A 16864-nucleotide genomic window follows, 5' to 3' on the forward strand; every position below is an offset into this window, starting at 1 on the left:
CAATATAATTTTTTTTTTCACATAGGAGAATAGATTGAATGTCATGAATATCGTAAATGTGATTTTTTTTTTCTTTGTCACAATTTTCTTAAGTTGGTCCTTAAAAAAAATTTGAAGCTGCAACCCTACCTTTCTAATAATGGCTTGACATCTTGAAGTGAGAATCACAAATGGCATGAAATCATATATATAGCTAAACAAGAGAGTTCCTCCACAACTCAAAGCAAGAAAACCATCATTTTCACATGAGATATTATGAAATAAATTTGACATACAACAATTGAGAACAACCACCTCTTTAACTGTCATCAAAAAGTGTCCATTTCTTGAGAACCTGGTGCTTTAAATGTGGACCAATACAAATTTAACAAGAAAAAAAGTCAGTTTAGCATCTCAGTAGCAACACAAAATCTGGTCAGAGAAGTGTATATGTATTAATGAAGGAGATGTTGGCATTCATTGAAGCAATGGAAATGCAGCAAGCCTTTTACAATCTCCTATTTAGAAGTTGAGGCCAAATAACCAAGTTGCTGAGCCAATACATCTACACCTATTACACCTTGATCTTCAATGCCCTCATTCAGCAAATCTTGCCAAAACACTTCATCAATATCTTTATCCAAACCTTCAACATGAATATAATCTCCCTCCATTCTCTTTTGGCTTCCAATTTGCTCCTCCAGATTCAAAACAAGGTCAAGATCAGGTACCTCAAAATCCAACACCTTCTCAGTGTACACTTGTGGTTCAAGTTTAACAAAACTTGAGTACTCTTCAACGCAATCTAACTCTCCTACCTCAACAACAACATTACTAGGCCCTTGATCAAGACTCCTCCTCTTCTTAGGAAAAGCTTCCTTGAGCTCCTTTCTCAGCTCCTTTTGCTGAACCAATTGCTGCACGAAGTTGGGATTCTGCATTGCCCTGGCCAAGAAATTCATCATCTGTTGCTGTTTCTGCTCAGTCTTTTTAAGCCTTCCTTCCATTGCTTGAATGTGAACTCTAGTATTCTGTTGCTGTTGCCTGAGTTTCACCAACTCCACCATAAGAACTTGCCTGTCACGCTTCAACCTATCAACCTCTCCATCTAATCCAAACAGCCCCACCTCAACACAAGGATCCACCACCCCTTGCTGCGCCGCATGAGATTGATGATTTGTTTTCCTCCTTCTAATGCTCTTCAGAAGAATCCTTTTCCCTCTAAGAAACATCTCATTCGCAAACTCCCACTTATCTGGATCAACCTTTTTAAACCCCTACACAGTCATGCAAAACTCATTCTAATTCATTTTCAAATCTACTAAAAATACTGTCGCATAATGGTTTAACAAATGCATATGATCGATAAAACTCTTTACCTAAACCACCTAGCTATGAGTGAGTTTATCACGCCTTAATATGTTAAGATGAAACAACATCACTCACTGCAAATTAAAGGTGAATATCAATTCTGTCTTGTATCGTTTTATGCTGCAACTTTTCTACCATTTCTTTTCAAGATTAGGGAAGTGGGGCAACCTAATTAATAAACAAAAAAAATCTAGCCCAACCAAACCTACCAGTGGCAAATACGATAACTGAAGATGGAAGAATTAATACTAACACATAATTCATGACAGGGAAGATGATTAAGGTTATATATATATATATATATATATATATATATATATATATATATATATATATATATATATATATATATATATATCGTTGCATATATCTAGAAGCAACCCATAACGAAAATATAATTTCATCTGAGCACAGTAAGAAAAGCTAGCAAGAAAAAGAATAAAATATACATCATATTGGATGATTGGGAGGTAGAAAGAGATGTTACTGACATAGGTGTTAAGTTGCCTGACAAAACTGGAGAAATTGTTGTGCTTGAAGAATCTGGGCAGAAGGGTTATGGAAAAGGCCTGTGGATCCCACACAACGAAGCTATTGTTCCCCTTGCTCCAGGAAATTATATGGTCAGTGGAAGGGTCATCAACAATGTCGTATGTTTTTGTGAGGAATGGTGGAGGACCAGTTTCATGGAGCCCCTCAACTGGTTGGGGAACAATCATTATCGTTGGCGGATCATAGCCACCATAAAAGGAAGAACTTTCGCCGAGAAACTCTTCCTTCACTCGACCTTGAGGATTCATGTTGGAATTATCTAGACCTCAAGCTTTGATCTAGCAACCCTTCTGAATTCTAGCTGTGAAACAAAGATAAGGGCGTTGGCTTTAACCTTGTTATAGCTATGGAAAGAGGAAGCAACACAGATTATGGCAAGTAGAAGAAATTTACTATATATTTTCCAAATGAACATTCAATGTTGTATATTGAGCCTTGAGAAAGATAGTTAAATGGAAGAAGGTAGTTAAACTATTGAAAAAGCAATTGGGGTTATGAGTTTTGAATGGGACAAGTGAAAAGAAAGAACAGGTGTATTGCTATGGAATTGTGTATAGGTCATTGAACAGAAGCTTAGAGGAGAGAGAGAGGAATGGAGCATTGAATGTGGACTTGTATGATGTTATGGCATGATGATGGGAAGGAAAGTTTTGGATGAGAGCGACGTGGAGGAAGGAGAAGCAAGTACAGTGTGAGTTTTGTAAATATTATAATTGGATGTTGTTGCTACCTTTGTTCTTTTCCCTTTTCGCTTTTTCTTTTGAGCTGATGTATTATCATGAGTCATATGCCTAATGGAGAAGGTAAAGTAGATGGCAAGGGAAATCTAACACACAGATTTTTTTTTTTCTTCTTTGTGCCTGTTTTTTATTTTTTTCTCCTTTGGGAAAGCCGTTGTGGCTTGCATTAATTAGTTTAGTTGAGTGACCCCAGGAAGAAGCAGAAGAAGGATAAGATATTTGTGCATTAAAATATGGAATTCCGTTTGGTTTTTCTTTGTTTTTTGTCAACGGCTAGGGTTATGAAGTGGGGCACCGCCACATTTGAAAACCAAGAACTTACCAGACCCATTTACTTTATAATTTCTTCTGTTTCATTCTGTCACTTGTTGTCACCTTCTTTTTATTTCCTCTTCTCTGTGTTTTGTCAGGTGTAGCTTTTTCTATGGAGGAATTACTGTGACTCCCATTTTATTCACTAAATTATATACATACTCAAAACGTGTAAAAGAGAGAAAAATCATCCATATTTATATACTGTTTTTTTATTTCTTTTCATTTCTCTCGGTCAAAATTAATTTTTATATATAAAGAAACTTTCTATCTCTCATATTTGTATATATAATAAGGTATTTTTGTGAAAATTTGTTTATGGAGAAAATACTTATAATTGTCTCAACTTACCTGTGTATCGAGTAAAATGAATATTAACTATATTTAAAATATTCATTTATTATAAAATTTAAATGTAATTATTTCTTTCTTTGGTATTAGGTCGACCTATTAAAATATAAAGTATTTATATATTCAAAGGCGATCCACCTACACAGACTTTCTGCCAGAATGATTGGATCAAACTACTCACATTAAGGTGCACGATGTTTTTTTCATTTTGCAATTCTAATATATGTACCTGTTTTCAGTACAAAAGGTGGTAAATAATAATAAAAAAAGGAATTGTTTCACTTTTTTATGCTGAAAATAGGAAAATAAAAAAATCAAACTATAGAATTTGATAATCGAATATTTATAATTTCTTTTAAAAAATAAATAAATACATATTGGTGATAAGACATCCATATTTGTTTGGTTTCACATTTTCTTGGATTGGAGTTTGGACAATTCTTAATTTAGTGGATCTGAAATCCAAACACGTGTCATTGATGATGGATAGAGACACCTCTAAAAACAAGAACAGTGACGTTTTAGATATAAATAATTTATTTTTTAATCTTTGGATTGTTAGATTTAGAAATGAATGATAAATAAATTTAGAGAGTAAGGAATAATTTTATAACATGCAATAAAATCACTTATTATAGAGGCGTAGAAATTAGAATGAGCGAAGCAAAGAGAGATATAGTGTTGTGTTGTGGGTAGGTTGCCACAATAAATATCTAGCCAAACCAATATTATTTTATTCTAAAATACTTTATCAATACATCTTTTTATTTTATTAATATTATTATTTACTCGATCACCGCGCCACATTCACGGACTGTTCCGCCTCTCCAAAATAAATTATATATATTTATAATTTCGTTTTATCAAATATTTAATGATTTATATAAAAAATATTTGGAGAAAGAATAAAATATAAAAATATAATTTTTCCTTCCCATCATCACTATCCAAGATAACAGGCTCCAATAAATTGTAAGTAAGACAGCATATATTTCATCGCCACATGCATTTAATTTATCCAATTACATTAATATTAATTAAAACCCATTAAATGCTCAACATGTTCATTTTTATCATCAAACAAATAAACTTAAATATGCCGTTTTGAATAAATAGTTTAAATTTCACTTTAACAAATTTTAAATCAGGAACCGTCATCTCGAATAAAAATGAACCATTTCCACCATCCTTATTAAACACTTATTGAAATTTACAAATTTAATTTAATGATACATTTAAAAATAATTGAATAAAATGATATAGGAATTAAGTTCAAGATTTATTTTTTAAGTTCAATAATAATTGAAATAGAAAGAAGATAATAGAAAGTGAACCATAGAATATTTGGCTTTTAGACGCACTGATCTCAAAATAAAGAAATAATAGTGCAACTGAGATAGGTGAAAAATGTTGATAAGTTGAGTAAAATTTATAAGTTTTTACACATTTATAAGACAAGAGTAAAGGAGCTGCAAGGGACACGTGGCGAGGCTTTTTTTTATCTAGAATGGAAAGACACCTGTAATCACTTAACAAATATTTTAGCGTAATTATTATAATAATATTAAAGATCAGAGATCTGTGTAGAAGCACATAGAATATACCCGACACCACCACAGGAAAGAAAAATTATTTTTTAACAATTAAATTTTAACAATATTTTTTTAATTTGATGTATTATTTTTTTTGGTGATTTTTTCATTTTCATTTTCATTTTTTATTTTTTTATATTTTTAAATTAATTAAAAAATAATATCTCAAATTATAAGAAAAAATTGTAAAAATTTAATTTTCAATATATATTTTTTCAAAAGAAATGAAAGCTCAGTCATTCATAGAACTACGTCTCAATTTTTTCTTTCTTTGTTTTGATTGGTCCGGATTAATTTCTTACTTTTCCTTTGCCCGTGCACAAATTAATAAAATTGTTTTAAGATAGGAGGACAATTGGGAAGATGGACGTCAATTTGATTATCTATATTTGTATACGTATTCATATTTTCATACCAAATGAAAAATTTTCACATCTTTACTAATTTATCTTTATCTTTAGAAGGCATCACGACGAAAGAAAAGACACAATTCTAAGGATTAATATAATTAAACATTTGAAATTGAGATATTTTTCGTAAAAAAGATAACTATGAAGAAAAAGATTATAAAAAATAAAAAATAATAAAACACATCTCTCAAAATTATTTATAATTGAAATTTTATTTTTTAAAATAAAATGAATAATTTAAATGAAATAACAGAGAAATTTTAATTGAAAATGTGATAAAGAAAAAATATCTTAAAAATCTTAATGAGTTTTATAACAGTAAGTCAAACAATAATTAAGAAAGAAAATAAATGATTAAATACTAAACAAGTCTAGAATAATAAACCAAAAACAATGTAAGAAAAGAAATAAATAATAAATAATAATCTTACAAATAAAAGAAAATTAAGGACTAAGATTTTTTTATGTTATCTAATAAATTATAAATATATAATAAAGAAAAATACGTATATATCCATTTTCATTTAAAAAGTCAAATACTATTTATACGCTTACTAGATGAATATAGAAAATTCTTATCAAAATTTTGGACAAAGTTAGAATGAGTTCTTCTAGAAAATTTTCCTCAAACTAAACCATTGATATTTCTGCTCATTAAGTTTTTTTTTCTTTTACATTTTTTATCATATTATTTATGTTAATCCTGTCCTAATCACCACCTAATTAAAAACAAATCCTACAAATTCCCGAACTCAAGTAATAAAGCTAAAGAAATGCAAAATTAAATTCTTGAGATTCCTGCAATGCATTAGACAAGTCCAATGAAAAATATCAAATGTTCTTATGCAAAAGCTATAACCCGAAGACCACCGTTCAAGACCATAACACGCATAGATGAACTGCTTGAATTCAAATCGGTGTTATAAGAAAATAAATTTAGAAGCTCGTCTAATTATAATCTCTGTAGCTTCATTTTCTTTGTTTTTGATTCATTAGCAAATTTTTATTGTGATTGTTCCAAACATTTTCTTAGACATGATCCATTAAATAAAATTCAAGCAAACTTAATTAAATGATAAACGGAATTTGTTATATAAGACTCGTAATTTAATTAAACCTACTACAAACACCACGACTGATTCTTCATGCCAATTTCTGAGTTTTCTCTTATTCTGGTATTTCTGCCAATTATATGTTTTAATATTGTAAAATTTCAATGCAGCCAAGCATATGATACATAAAACATATTCTGTACCAAATTCTTGTAATAATACAATGCAATCTTTATACAGTGAAAGGCAAGAAAAACACTCGCATTAATACATCAAAGCTAAATGGTCACCAACACACAAACCGATACATAAAAGGACAGAAACCTTTATTTAAAGAGCCATATTATGTTCCTTTTCAAACGTTACTACTTTAGCAAAAAGTCTTAATCCTTTTCACCAACTTGCATAGATCAGGCAAACCAGATCTTTAGGCAGCAGCATTAACAGCTTGGTTAGCGACATCCTTTTCCACAAAATCTTGTAGATATTGCTGTCTGCGCAATGAAATCATACTATACTATGAGGTTTGGCAAAAGAGCATCTGATTGTTTCATTAACTATTAAATTTATTAAGTCATACCTTGCAGGGAGATGGTCATTTGGGCGATTGTGTGGAGTCCAAACTGGCTCACCAACGAAAAATCGCAGTGCCTGCAGATCATAAAATAGTAAGAAGCCTTTAAAAGGTACACCAAACTCAGAAAAATTAACATATAAAAGCTTGAAAGTGCACATTAATTGCCGGAAAATTACAAAATTAAGCTTGTAAGATATCATATTTCAAGTTGCCATAGTCCTCAATCCTAGATATCGTGGATAGATAGATGAATGCTATAATGAAAGATAATAGACAGAAAGAAGACAAACACTTCATCACCTATACTAGATACACAAATTCTTTTGAAAAATTATCCTAGAAGATATATTCATAATTAATAAAAAGAAAAATATCACGGTTTGTCACATTATTTATATATTAACCTTTAACTTTAGCTACAATCAACAACAAGAGAAATGAGAACATAAAAATGAAATGCTAAGAGAAAAATAAGATGATGGAATACTGATATGGTTACTAGCTTGTTACCTAGACAAGAGTTTAACCACTTCGCTACCTGGGGTAAGGTATATACATATAATGGGGTAAAGGTTTATACATCTATCCTCCATTAGTTGGCTGCTGTTGAACCACATTGTGGCAGCTATTCATGTAATGAAAAAAACGCTGCTGTGATTTTATTGTACTGGCCAGCAGCCATGACATTATGCACTAACTGATAATTATCCAAGTTACATCTTAATCTTAACATATCTACAAGAATGCAACTAAACAATTTTTTTTTGCAATCATGTGCTCTTTCCTTAAATTTATATACACAAACGGACTCACAAAAAGCGTTCCAAATAGTACAGGACAATGTTATAAAGTATTCTGAGAACCAAAAAGCATTCCAAATAGTACATATATACACGAATGCAACTAAACATTTTTTTTTTTGCAATCATGTGCTCTTTCCTTAAATTTATTTACACAAATAGACTCACAAAAACGTTCCAAATAGTACAGGACAATGTTATAAAGTCTTCTGATAACCAAGTTCAAAACATCAAGTTCGCAAACAATGGGATAGAGGAATGGATGTATAAGATGTATAAGAACATAGTGCTTTTCCATTAGCAACAGAAAAGTAAAAGTACAAATTCTCTTGTAAATATGCAACCAATACCTTAATGTAGTTGGTCTCATCTAGGGTAAAGCGATGATAAATTCCAGCAGGTAAGATGATCATTCCTCCTTTCTTGACCCAGACGCGAATCCAAGCATCATTTCGATCCCTGACATCAAAATAGCCTAAACAAAAGCAGTATATTTTAGCAACTTAACAGGGTAGGTGAGGAGGCAAGAAAATCAATCAAAGTAAACTTCAAAATTAGTCTGTACCACTTCCAGCAGCACAAAAGCGGATTTCCTCATCAGTGTGAAGATGCTCTTCAAAGAAGCTTTTGATTTTCTGTTCATAATTTGGCAACTTTTCTGGACAGACCTCACAAACATCCTGAAGAAAAGGTGTAACGGGTTAAATCATAAAAAACATAATCATAATCAGGATGTCAAAATGAAACATGTTAAACATGAAATAAAATAATTTAGAATGTTAAATTTTGCATACAAAAAGCACAATGTTTGATATAAAAAAAATATAGCGATTCTTTTGCATATTATTGATTTCTCTGCATGAGTTTATTTATTGAGTAGAACGAAAGTTAATTCTAAACAACTATAAGGAAACATTAGTATAACAAACCATGTAAGTGTAACCACGTTCTTCACGAATCTTTTTCAGCTCTGGATCAGTCTCATAGTTATCAGCATCTAGTTTCCAGCTAAGGACTCCAAGTTCTGCAATTTAAAACAAACCAAAAGATCATTCCAATGTAAAGCTCTTAATCTGCACATAAATTTAATAAACACATGCAACAGAAACTTACCGGCAAGTTGATCGAATGACACAAACTCTTTGGGTTCTTTGTGGTGGGGGAGCCTTTGATCTTCATCACTATCATCCATGTACCATGCTTGAAGGACTTCCTGTCGTGGATCCTGTGAAAATAAAACATTTGATTCAAAAGATCTCTCCATATTTTTGAATGGGGAACTCATACAACCTCTACACAGCCACAGAAGTAACAGAAACAGCCGAATTGCACCCTTTTTTCCCAATTAACTAATTTTCTCTTTGAGTTCATATAGATCCTTAGATTATGTCTCTCCACGTTTCTTTTCCAGTATTATGAGTATCTCCAAGATCATTATAAGTATTGTACTTCTTAAAAAAATAAATGTATTACTCAAAACGACTACATGTTTGGTTTTCATAGAACAAATCTGATAATTATCTGAATCATGTTTTCTACCCGGTTGTTTCAACTTGTTCATACATTTGTATTATGACTATTGAAGAAATTTATTACACATCTAACTTATTAAGAATATAATTGTAATCAGAAAGCAATTACCATTTCAAATAGAGAACAGTTGGCTCTAAAAATATCATCACACCAATGCTATAATATCGCATAAGACATTGAGACAAAAAAGTAAGTTATCTACGAGTAGGAACAATGATAGTTAGCATCCAATTTTAGCAACCTACTACCTACGCAGATCCACATAAAACCTGCTCATCCTTGCACCTTGCACGGTGAAAAATAAGTAAACAACCAATTAAGAGTTCATTATTTCGCACCTGACACACAGCATCCTTAAGAGTTTGTGCAAATTACCCAAACCCTCTCACAACATCCTCTAATTACTTAAATTAAATAAATCTGGTTGTTTCAAAATTCCTAGGAATTATGTTGGTAACACGTGGCGCCTGTTTTTTCCTCAATTTTTTTTGTAACAAATCATGAAAATATCACTAATTCCTCTTGAAAACTAAAAATACCCACATAGAGAAACAAATGGCCAAACCTGAATTCAAATAACAGACTACGATTGTTAACATACTCATTCACGATTAAATCTGCGCTCAATCGTCAAAGCAGAGGAAAACCAGAGTATTTCTTTACGATAAAGGCAGTATTTACTGATTAAAAATTGAGGGTTTTGAAAAGTTATAAAAAGAGAGTTGGAGGATTACCTTGTCAGAGGAAACCATGGTAACGATTTTGCTGCTACAGTGTGTTCCAGGCAATGTTTTTTCAATGGGATTTTTGCATACCTATGCTTAATGCCCACGCCAATTATAAACCCTTCAATTGCATCTTGGTTTTACTAAAATACCCTTTTGTTGTGGGAAAAAAGTGTTTTGTATTTATCAATGTGGCAAATAATTATTTGTAGTAATACAAAACAGTTAATACAATTAAAAAACTATTCCGGTAACAATATGACTTCATTTCATTTCTTTCAAACACAATATAATGATACAGAATAATATCACATTAAAATAACAGTTATCACAATTTTAAGAATAAAATTAAAAAATATATTTACAGACGTGTATCCTATTGTTATATACTAGCGTAACACAGGCGCTATCGCGCCTGTGTGTATGTATTTTTTAAAATGCGTGATATTATATTAGTAGGTGATAATATTATAATATTATTAAGTTAATATATATTTTAAAATTATATTTATTAAAAATAAAGTAAAATATATCAAAACAGATAAAAGAATAACCATTGATAAACAAAGAAGAAGAGAAGAAACAGAGACATCTGATTTTATAAAAAGTTTGTAAAAGTAACGGTCAATTTTTTAAAATTTAAAAAATTGTTATATTTAAAGGGTAAAATCGGTATTTTAAAAAGTGGACACAAAAAGGGGAATCCCCTTTATATATTGTTATAGATAAATGTATTTTTTCAATTAAGAGTAAAAATATCAAATAAACCTACATCGCTTTTAATTTAGCGTGTCCATGTTTTTTCAGTTTTCTTTTAAAAACACGTGCATATAGTGTACTCAGAATGCTTTTTAAGACTAAAGGAAATTTTGTTGAAAAGTATTCTTCTAAAACAAAAAATTTAAAAAGTCGTGTTATTACGTCCTAGGGTTTAGGGTTAAGATAACATTTTTATTTTGCATTTATAATTTTTCGTATATTATTATATCTTTATTTGCAAGCACTATACTAAAACATTAACTTATTTGTGATTTGCGGTATAGCACTTATTTATGCATCACACTGTTAACAAAAATAAATAAATACTAATTACGCTTTTGGTATTTTTTTTATTTTTTTATTTTGGTATAGTTTTTGGGTTTTAATATGTATATTTTTATTAGCTTACTTTCTAACTTCTATATTTGTTTTTTTACATTGTTGTGAACGAATTTATGAGAAATTCAGATAATTGAGCTTTTTCTCCATCAATATTCTTTCGTCGTATCATTCACATTACAACTTCTCTTCCACTCATTTTTTATTTTCGGTTTTATTTTTTATCATTGCTGCAAACAGTCACATTCACTTGCATTTGAATGTTTTGTAATTAATAAAATTAAAGTAATAAAAAACTTTATTTCTCATGCATCACATCACATGGTAACTATACCGGTAATCCTTAAAAGAAATTACGGAGTTTGATTGTTATTTATTTCCTAAAAAAGTTTTATTTTTTTACAATTAATGAAAATTCAATTTTCAAAATAAAAAATAATATAATTAAATAATAATTTGATTATTAAATGAACGAAAAAGCTTTGTCAGCAATGGTAGAAACGTGATTGAAAATATGAACGAATAAAGAAGTCTTCAAAAATTCCTTTCACACCATACATGTTGCATCCTTATCGTTGCGATAAATAATAGAAATAAAGAAAAAAAGTTTTTTTTTCTTTTTATCAATTACAAAAATATGAAAGAAAAAAAAAACATATATACATTAACAACTCTCTATTACAGATTTAAAAAGAGCAATACTTAACATAACGATCACTATAGACATACTTAGTAAAGATTAATTTGAATTGTGAGATTAAAAGAGTGTCTGGAATTTTAACTAGATATTTTCAGAACGTGAATTTGTAAGTTTTTTTTAATAAAATAAATTGACCTTATGAATATGAAATTTTATAATTTATGAATACTTTTTTCATTATTTTTTCAAATCCGTTATATATATATATATATATATATATATATATATATATATATATATATATATATACGCATAAAATGATTATTTTATTATATCTGAAATGAAATTAATGTTTTTAGTTATCCAAAAATAATAGAGTTTAATTTTCTCTTTGGATATCTTATTCATTATTTTTTTCTTATCAAACCAAATGATAGAATATCTACAAAATTTGAACTTTTCTATCCGGTACATAATGACTTTTATTTTCTATTTCACTTTTTATTTTCTGACGTAATTCTTTTGACATTATTTAGTATAAATTATTGATTAATATATATAAAAAAATTAATAATTCATACAGAGTAGCGTAAAAAATTAGAAAACAAAAATTAAAAAATGAAAAAAATAATTTTCATCTCATAATATATAAAGTCTAATATACTTTCATTATAACTTCCTTTCTGGTGAAAGTTTTTTATGAAATAAATTTCTGAGATCCTACAATTCAAAACATACTTTTAAGACTCCAAAGCTCATATGGTAAAAGTCCAAGGTGACTTAGAAATCTCATATTAAATAAAAATAAGTAAGATAAGTAATATATAAATCTAATCGATTACACTATTATTTATAATTTCAACTTTCAAAGTCGGAGAAGTGTTTAAAATATTAACAACTGTTTACAACGTTATTTTATAACAATTTATCAATGAAAACTGAATGGGGGAAAACACCGTAGACATTTCTTTTTTTCTCTACAGAACAAGATGGTTCAATTTTAACATCGTATATAAATAATCATATAAATTTTTGAATACTTTCCTTTCCATCTAATTTTATATACATTCTACAGGTCAACTTATTCTATCTAAATATATTAATTATTAAAAATGGTTTATCATTTAATATGTTTCAAAATATACTTAATGGAACTACACATTAATTAATACTAATTCAAGAAACATTCTTTAAAAAATATAAATAGTACATATGATCAAACATCTGCCATGAAATATAAATTATATATACGGAAAACTTTTAGTTTATAATTACAATCTTATAGAAACTCTCTCTTCTTTGTTTTTATTTTTCTATCTTTCACTCTTAATTATAACATTATTCATATTTGAATAAATCACCTTGGATAGTACTGTCTTTTGTAGAGAAATTTGGATCAGAATGGGTTGCCAATATAGCCTGCTATGCATATTCCAAAGCTCTAGTTTCTAATGCTAATGATATTTCCTGCGAAAGATGAAGAGCATGTCTATGTTAGAAGAAATAAGGCTAAAGTAGAAAAAAAAAAAAAATTGATCGACCACACAACAAACAAGAAGGTATAGGCGTAAATTTTAAACATCTCATGCTGACACATAATAATATATGCTAAACATCTGCTTTTTCACTATCTATGTTGATGCAATAAAAGAGTGTTCTTCTAAAAGAGTCAACCCCATCCTTTATGTTGTTACTGTTGCTCTACTGATATAATTTGTTATACGATATATTCATTTTGTTGTAGGTTACACTTCCAAGTGCAGTTTTTCAATGTTGGGAATCCAGCAAACATGTAAAGAATTCACATTGAGATAAAGTGAGAGAGATTGGAAGAGTCATACTAATATATTCCTTCATTATTTTTTCTCTACTGTAAATAGGTTCATCTCCGACTTGCCACTAGATATTAAAGATGAATATAAATCACAAACGAGCATTATTAGAGTTGGTTCTTCCACACCCAAATGTGGACCACAACTCTTAAATTTAGGAAACCAAAATTAGAGCTAGAGCAACTCGCACATACACTTTTGCACACACGTTGAAATTAACTGAAGTTAAAATATTATGAGTGGAATGGAACCTTATGGATCCTCAATATCTATCAAAGTCTATCATTAGACCAAAATAAAAACATTATCAAAACTGTTAACTTGCCTGTGGCTTTGCAGTGTTTGAGAATAAGCAACTTGATGTGATTGCCTGTCCATGATCTAAAAGCCATCCCACTTCACTCAGTGTTTCACCTTCCTTGCTTTGTTTAAGTGAACACCACAGCTGCTTAGGAAGTAATATATAGCTGTCTCCATCTCTGACAGAGTCCTGTACTTTCTCATCAAAAAGCTCTTGAAGGATCCCCTGTAATTACAAAGAAAGATCATGCCAATGAATCCAATAAGCAAGGAAAATCCAGATTGTAAAATACAAAGGGTAATAAAAGAGATCATTGCACTCACAGTATTTGGAGTGCTAAAACTGGCGACAGCAGTAGATCCCTTCCAGATACCAGCAACATCAGAAGCAATCGTGGGTGCAGTAGAAGCAAAGGCAGAATCACGGATAGCACAACCTCCTAGTTGATCACCATTTCTGAATGGCCCGTACCACTGTTCACGAAATACTCTAATCCCCTGTAGCACCATCTCTGTGTTATTCAATACATTGACAAACTGAATAACCCTAACCCGAGATTCACAATCTTGAGGATTGACCATGCAGCACTCCAATTCTAGTAAGTTATCTTTCTTTTGCCAGACAGCAACATAAGAACCACTGGATTGGTAAGCAAAGGCAGTAAGTCCACTAATTCCTTCTCCCACTTTCCTCTCGTCCACGCTGTACTGTGTAGCAGCATCAGCCTCGCATCCCACGGTTGGAAGTAACTGAATGGATTTATATTGAAGAACACGTTCCTTTGGTTCAGCAAGAGTGGGGCACTGAGTCTGCCAATCGAATACTTTAACCTCCCACTCTCGGTATGCTTCAGGCACCACGGACTCGGGTAGTTCAATTGCCTTTCCTTCATTACTGAAGTCTGCTCGAAATCCATCCCACTCACCAGAGACTCTCCTGGCGAATTGAGACCAGGCTTCAATACTTGTGTCCCACACCGTGGAAATAGTTCTACTTCCATCCTACATGGTATAGCCAAATTGGTATCCAACTACTAAATATTGGGTGAATTCTAAACAAGACAAAAGAAGCATAAATTTACATAATCATGGACAATATACATTACCAAACTTGGGGAGAGAGGCTGGTCAAATCAATAGAGCAACACCACCCACAAGTTACAGAGTCACAATTCACAATTATTTTTGATAAAAAAAGAGTGAGGACCCATGTTGATCCTTCAAAAAAATAGGCTACAGCACACCGGTCCTCTACTTATATCACATGCGTTTCTTCAAATAAAAGTTATATACCACTGGTTTCACTCTTCAAAGATCAGCCTGAGCAATAATCTGATAACAACAGACCAAACTGATGCCGTGTATACACCTGTGGTGAAACAATTGGAATTTGGAAGACCATTCTACTGATACATGTATCTTTACTCTTAGGAATTCCAAAATGTACACTTGCTCAAAAACTAATCCCTGCAAGATATGACAACACGAAACGGAAAGGCAAGAAACACATTGAAAAGATGCCCCTAGTCTTACTTGGTAAGAATCCGTTTTTCGAAGCACATCAATTGGACTATCAGTTTCAACAGTTGCTTCTTCAGCATCTTGATTGACTGCACGCATTAAAGTTCTCCTGTTTTCAGATTCAAACATACTCACAGCTTCAGCAATAAGAGTATCATATAACACAACAACAATAAGGGGCTACATTTGGAGACAAAAATAGTAAGATTAAAAATAAAAACATAAAATAAACTGTTTTTTTGCACCAAAAATATCTCCAACAAATCGCTGGAGAGTAATTCCTTTCAATAATAGGTAGAGATTCCCGAAGTGCTTTTTATCAATCCATGCACATGGTCAAGAAATGAACCCTGACAAAATGCTTAAGAAACTAAGTTACTTACTTGCTAATACTTATAATAAACTTTAGATGCATTGAAATTTCACACTTTCACTCCAATCAAGCACGCCCCAGAAGTTGAAACAATTCCCAAATTTCTACCAAGTTGAAAAATCACAATAAAAACAAGCTCAGATAGCAAACCCAATACCTCCTCCTCCAATTGAAGGGAAATGATCGGAGTCCCAGCATCCCGGAAACCCCAGATTTTCGATTATATGGCAGTGAGACCTAAATTATAGACACACAACAATTTTAAGCATAAAGCAAAAAAGCAAGGAAGTAGAAAGAGCAGAAGCATGAAGCACGGGTAAGGAGAGAAATACATGTAGATAGGATGAAGATGAAGAGGGGTGTGGTTGAAGAAGGCATGGAGATGGTGAAGCGGTGTTTGTCACAGAGAAAGTAGCCATTAGTGGAAGGAACCAGAGAGAGCAGAGATGGCTAGTGAATGGCTTGGCCTATAATGCATTAATCACCAAACAGAGAAATTCAATAATATTATCCTTCTTATTACCTCAATTCTTAATTTTGAATACTTTCAACTATGGGTCACAACGCTTTGCATGTGGATGATTTACAAAATGTCCACCAACACCTGTCAATAATGATCAATATTTGTAAATAAATAATAGATATTTTTCCTTTTTCATTTTGAGAGCATTATCTTTTGAAAAATTATATATTTAACTATTTCTTCTATCTATTTATCGTAGTAAATAAAATTATTGTAGGCTTTATTATTAGAATTGTAACGTCTAACTAAAATGTATTTTTATTCTTAACATCATAATTAGGAGTGACAAAATAAAGTTTATTACCGAGGTAGGTTATTTTGCAGTTTTCAAAAATTTGATAAATTGAGTCGGTATTTTTAAATTGTCATATTGCTTTATTTTGTTGCATCTAATTTATTAAATTAACATGATTGGAGGAATTGACTAGTTAGTTATTTTTTAAATTAAAAAAATTCCAATTTTTATGAATCAAATTAAATTTTTCACATGGAATGCTATCTCTACTCAGTTACTTTTTAAGCCATACCCACAGTACTTTTGGTATTTTCGTAATATATTAGATTAAGTGTATTTTGAATGGTG

At 30.7% G+C, this 16864-nt stretch overlaps 3 protein-coding genes across 5 annotated transcripts; all 3 read right to left on the bottom strand.

Annotated features, from left to right (window-relative positions):
• Window positions 1-212: 212 nt before the first annotated feature.
• On the bottom strand, window positions 213-2502 carry LOC114190397 (heat stress transcription factor A-6b-like). Of its 2 annotated transcripts, XM_028079264.1 has the most exons (3): window positions 2296-2501; window positions 1842-2203; window positions 213-1256 (listed from the first exon to the last, which is right to left on the bottom strand). In XM_028079264.1, the coding sequence occupies exons 2-3, from the start codon at window positions 2148-2150 to the stop codon at window positions 498-500; spliced, it is 1068 nt and encodes a 355-aa protein (XP_027935065.1). In that variant the 5' UTR covers window positions 2151-2203; window positions 2296-2501; the 3' UTR covers window positions 213-497. The 2 variants fall into 2 exon arrangements, with proteins under 2 accessions (XP_027935065.1, XP_027935064.1); XM_028079263.1 differs by having other exon boundaries at window positions 1842-2502.
• Window positions 2503-6485: 3983 nt separating this feature from the next.
• Window positions 6486-10131, bottom strand: LOC114192822 (1,2-dihydroxy-3-keto-5-methylthiopentene dioxygenase 2-like). Its single transcript, XM_028082644.1, has 7 exons — window positions 10004-10131; window positions 8850-8961; window positions 8666-8760; window positions 8302-8416; window positions 8087-8211; window positions 6940-7010; window positions 6486-6853 (listed from the first exon to the last, which is right to left on the bottom strand). Exons 1-7 carry the CDS (start codon window positions 10019-10021, stop codon window positions 6787-6789), a joined length of 603 nt encoding a protein of 200 aa, XP_027938445.1. The 5' UTR covers window positions 10022-10131; the 3' UTR covers window positions 6486-6786.
• Window positions 10132-12897: 2766 nt separating this feature from the next.
• On the bottom strand, window positions 12898-16277 carry LOC114192118. Of its 2 annotated transcripts, XM_028081721.1 has the most exons (6): window positions 16091-16277; window positions 15916-15995; window positions 15398-15494; window positions 14189-14866; window positions 13890-14090; window positions 12898-13199 (listed from the first exon to the last, which is right to left on the bottom strand). In XM_028081721.1, exons 1-6 carry the CDS (start codon window positions 16175-16177, stop codon window positions 13155-13157), a joined length of 1188 nt encoding a protein of 395 aa, XP_027937522.1. In that variant the 5' UTR covers window positions 16178-16277; the 3' UTR covers window positions 12898-13154. The 2 variants fall into 2 exon arrangements, with proteins under 2 accessions (XP_027937522.1, XP_027937524.1); XM_028081723.1 differs by lacking the exons at window positions 15916-15995; window positions 16091-16277 and adding an exon at window positions 15769-15888.
• Window positions 16278-16864: the final 587 nt, after the last annotated feature.

The sequence above is a fragment of the Vigna unguiculata genome, chromosome 7 (assembly GCF_004118075.2).
Source record: "Vigna unguiculata cultivar IT97K-499-35 chromosome 7, ASM411807v1, whole genome shotgun sequence".
Taxonomy (NCBI): domain Eukaryota; kingdom Viridiplantae; phylum Streptophyta; class Magnoliopsida; order Fabales; family Fabaceae; genus Vigna; species Vigna unguiculata.

Coding starts and splice junctions, on each gene's coding strand:
- LOC114190397 (XM_028079263.1), bottom strand. CDS start 2,150: ATGAATCCTCAAGGTCGAGTGAAGGAAGAGTTTCTCGGCGAAAGTTCT. Junction 1,257..1,841: donor TCAGGCAACTTAACACCTAT/GTCAGTAACATC, acceptor ATGACTGTGTAG/GGGTTTAAAAAGGTTGATCC.
- LOC114192822 (XM_028082644.1), bottom strand. Junction 8,417..8,665: donor AACGTGGTTACACTTACATG/GTTTGTTATACT, acceptor CCTTTTCTTCAG/GATGTTTGTGAGGTCTGTCC. Junction 6,854..6,939: donor AATGACCATCTCCCTGCAAG/GTATGACTTAAT, acceptor TTCATTGCGCAG/ACAGCAATATCTACAAGATT.
- LOC114192118 (XM_028081721.1), bottom strand. CDS start 16,177: ATGGCTACTTTCTCTGTGACAAACACCGCTTCACCATCTCCATGCCTT. Junction 14,867..15,397: donor GAAAAACGGATTCTTACCAA/GTAAGACTAGGG, acceptor TATACCATGTAG/GATGGAAGTAGAACTATTTC. Junction 14,091..14,188: donor GTTTTAGCACTCCAAATACT/GTGAGTGCAATG, acceptor TTGTAATTACAG/GGGATCCTTCAAGAGCTTTT.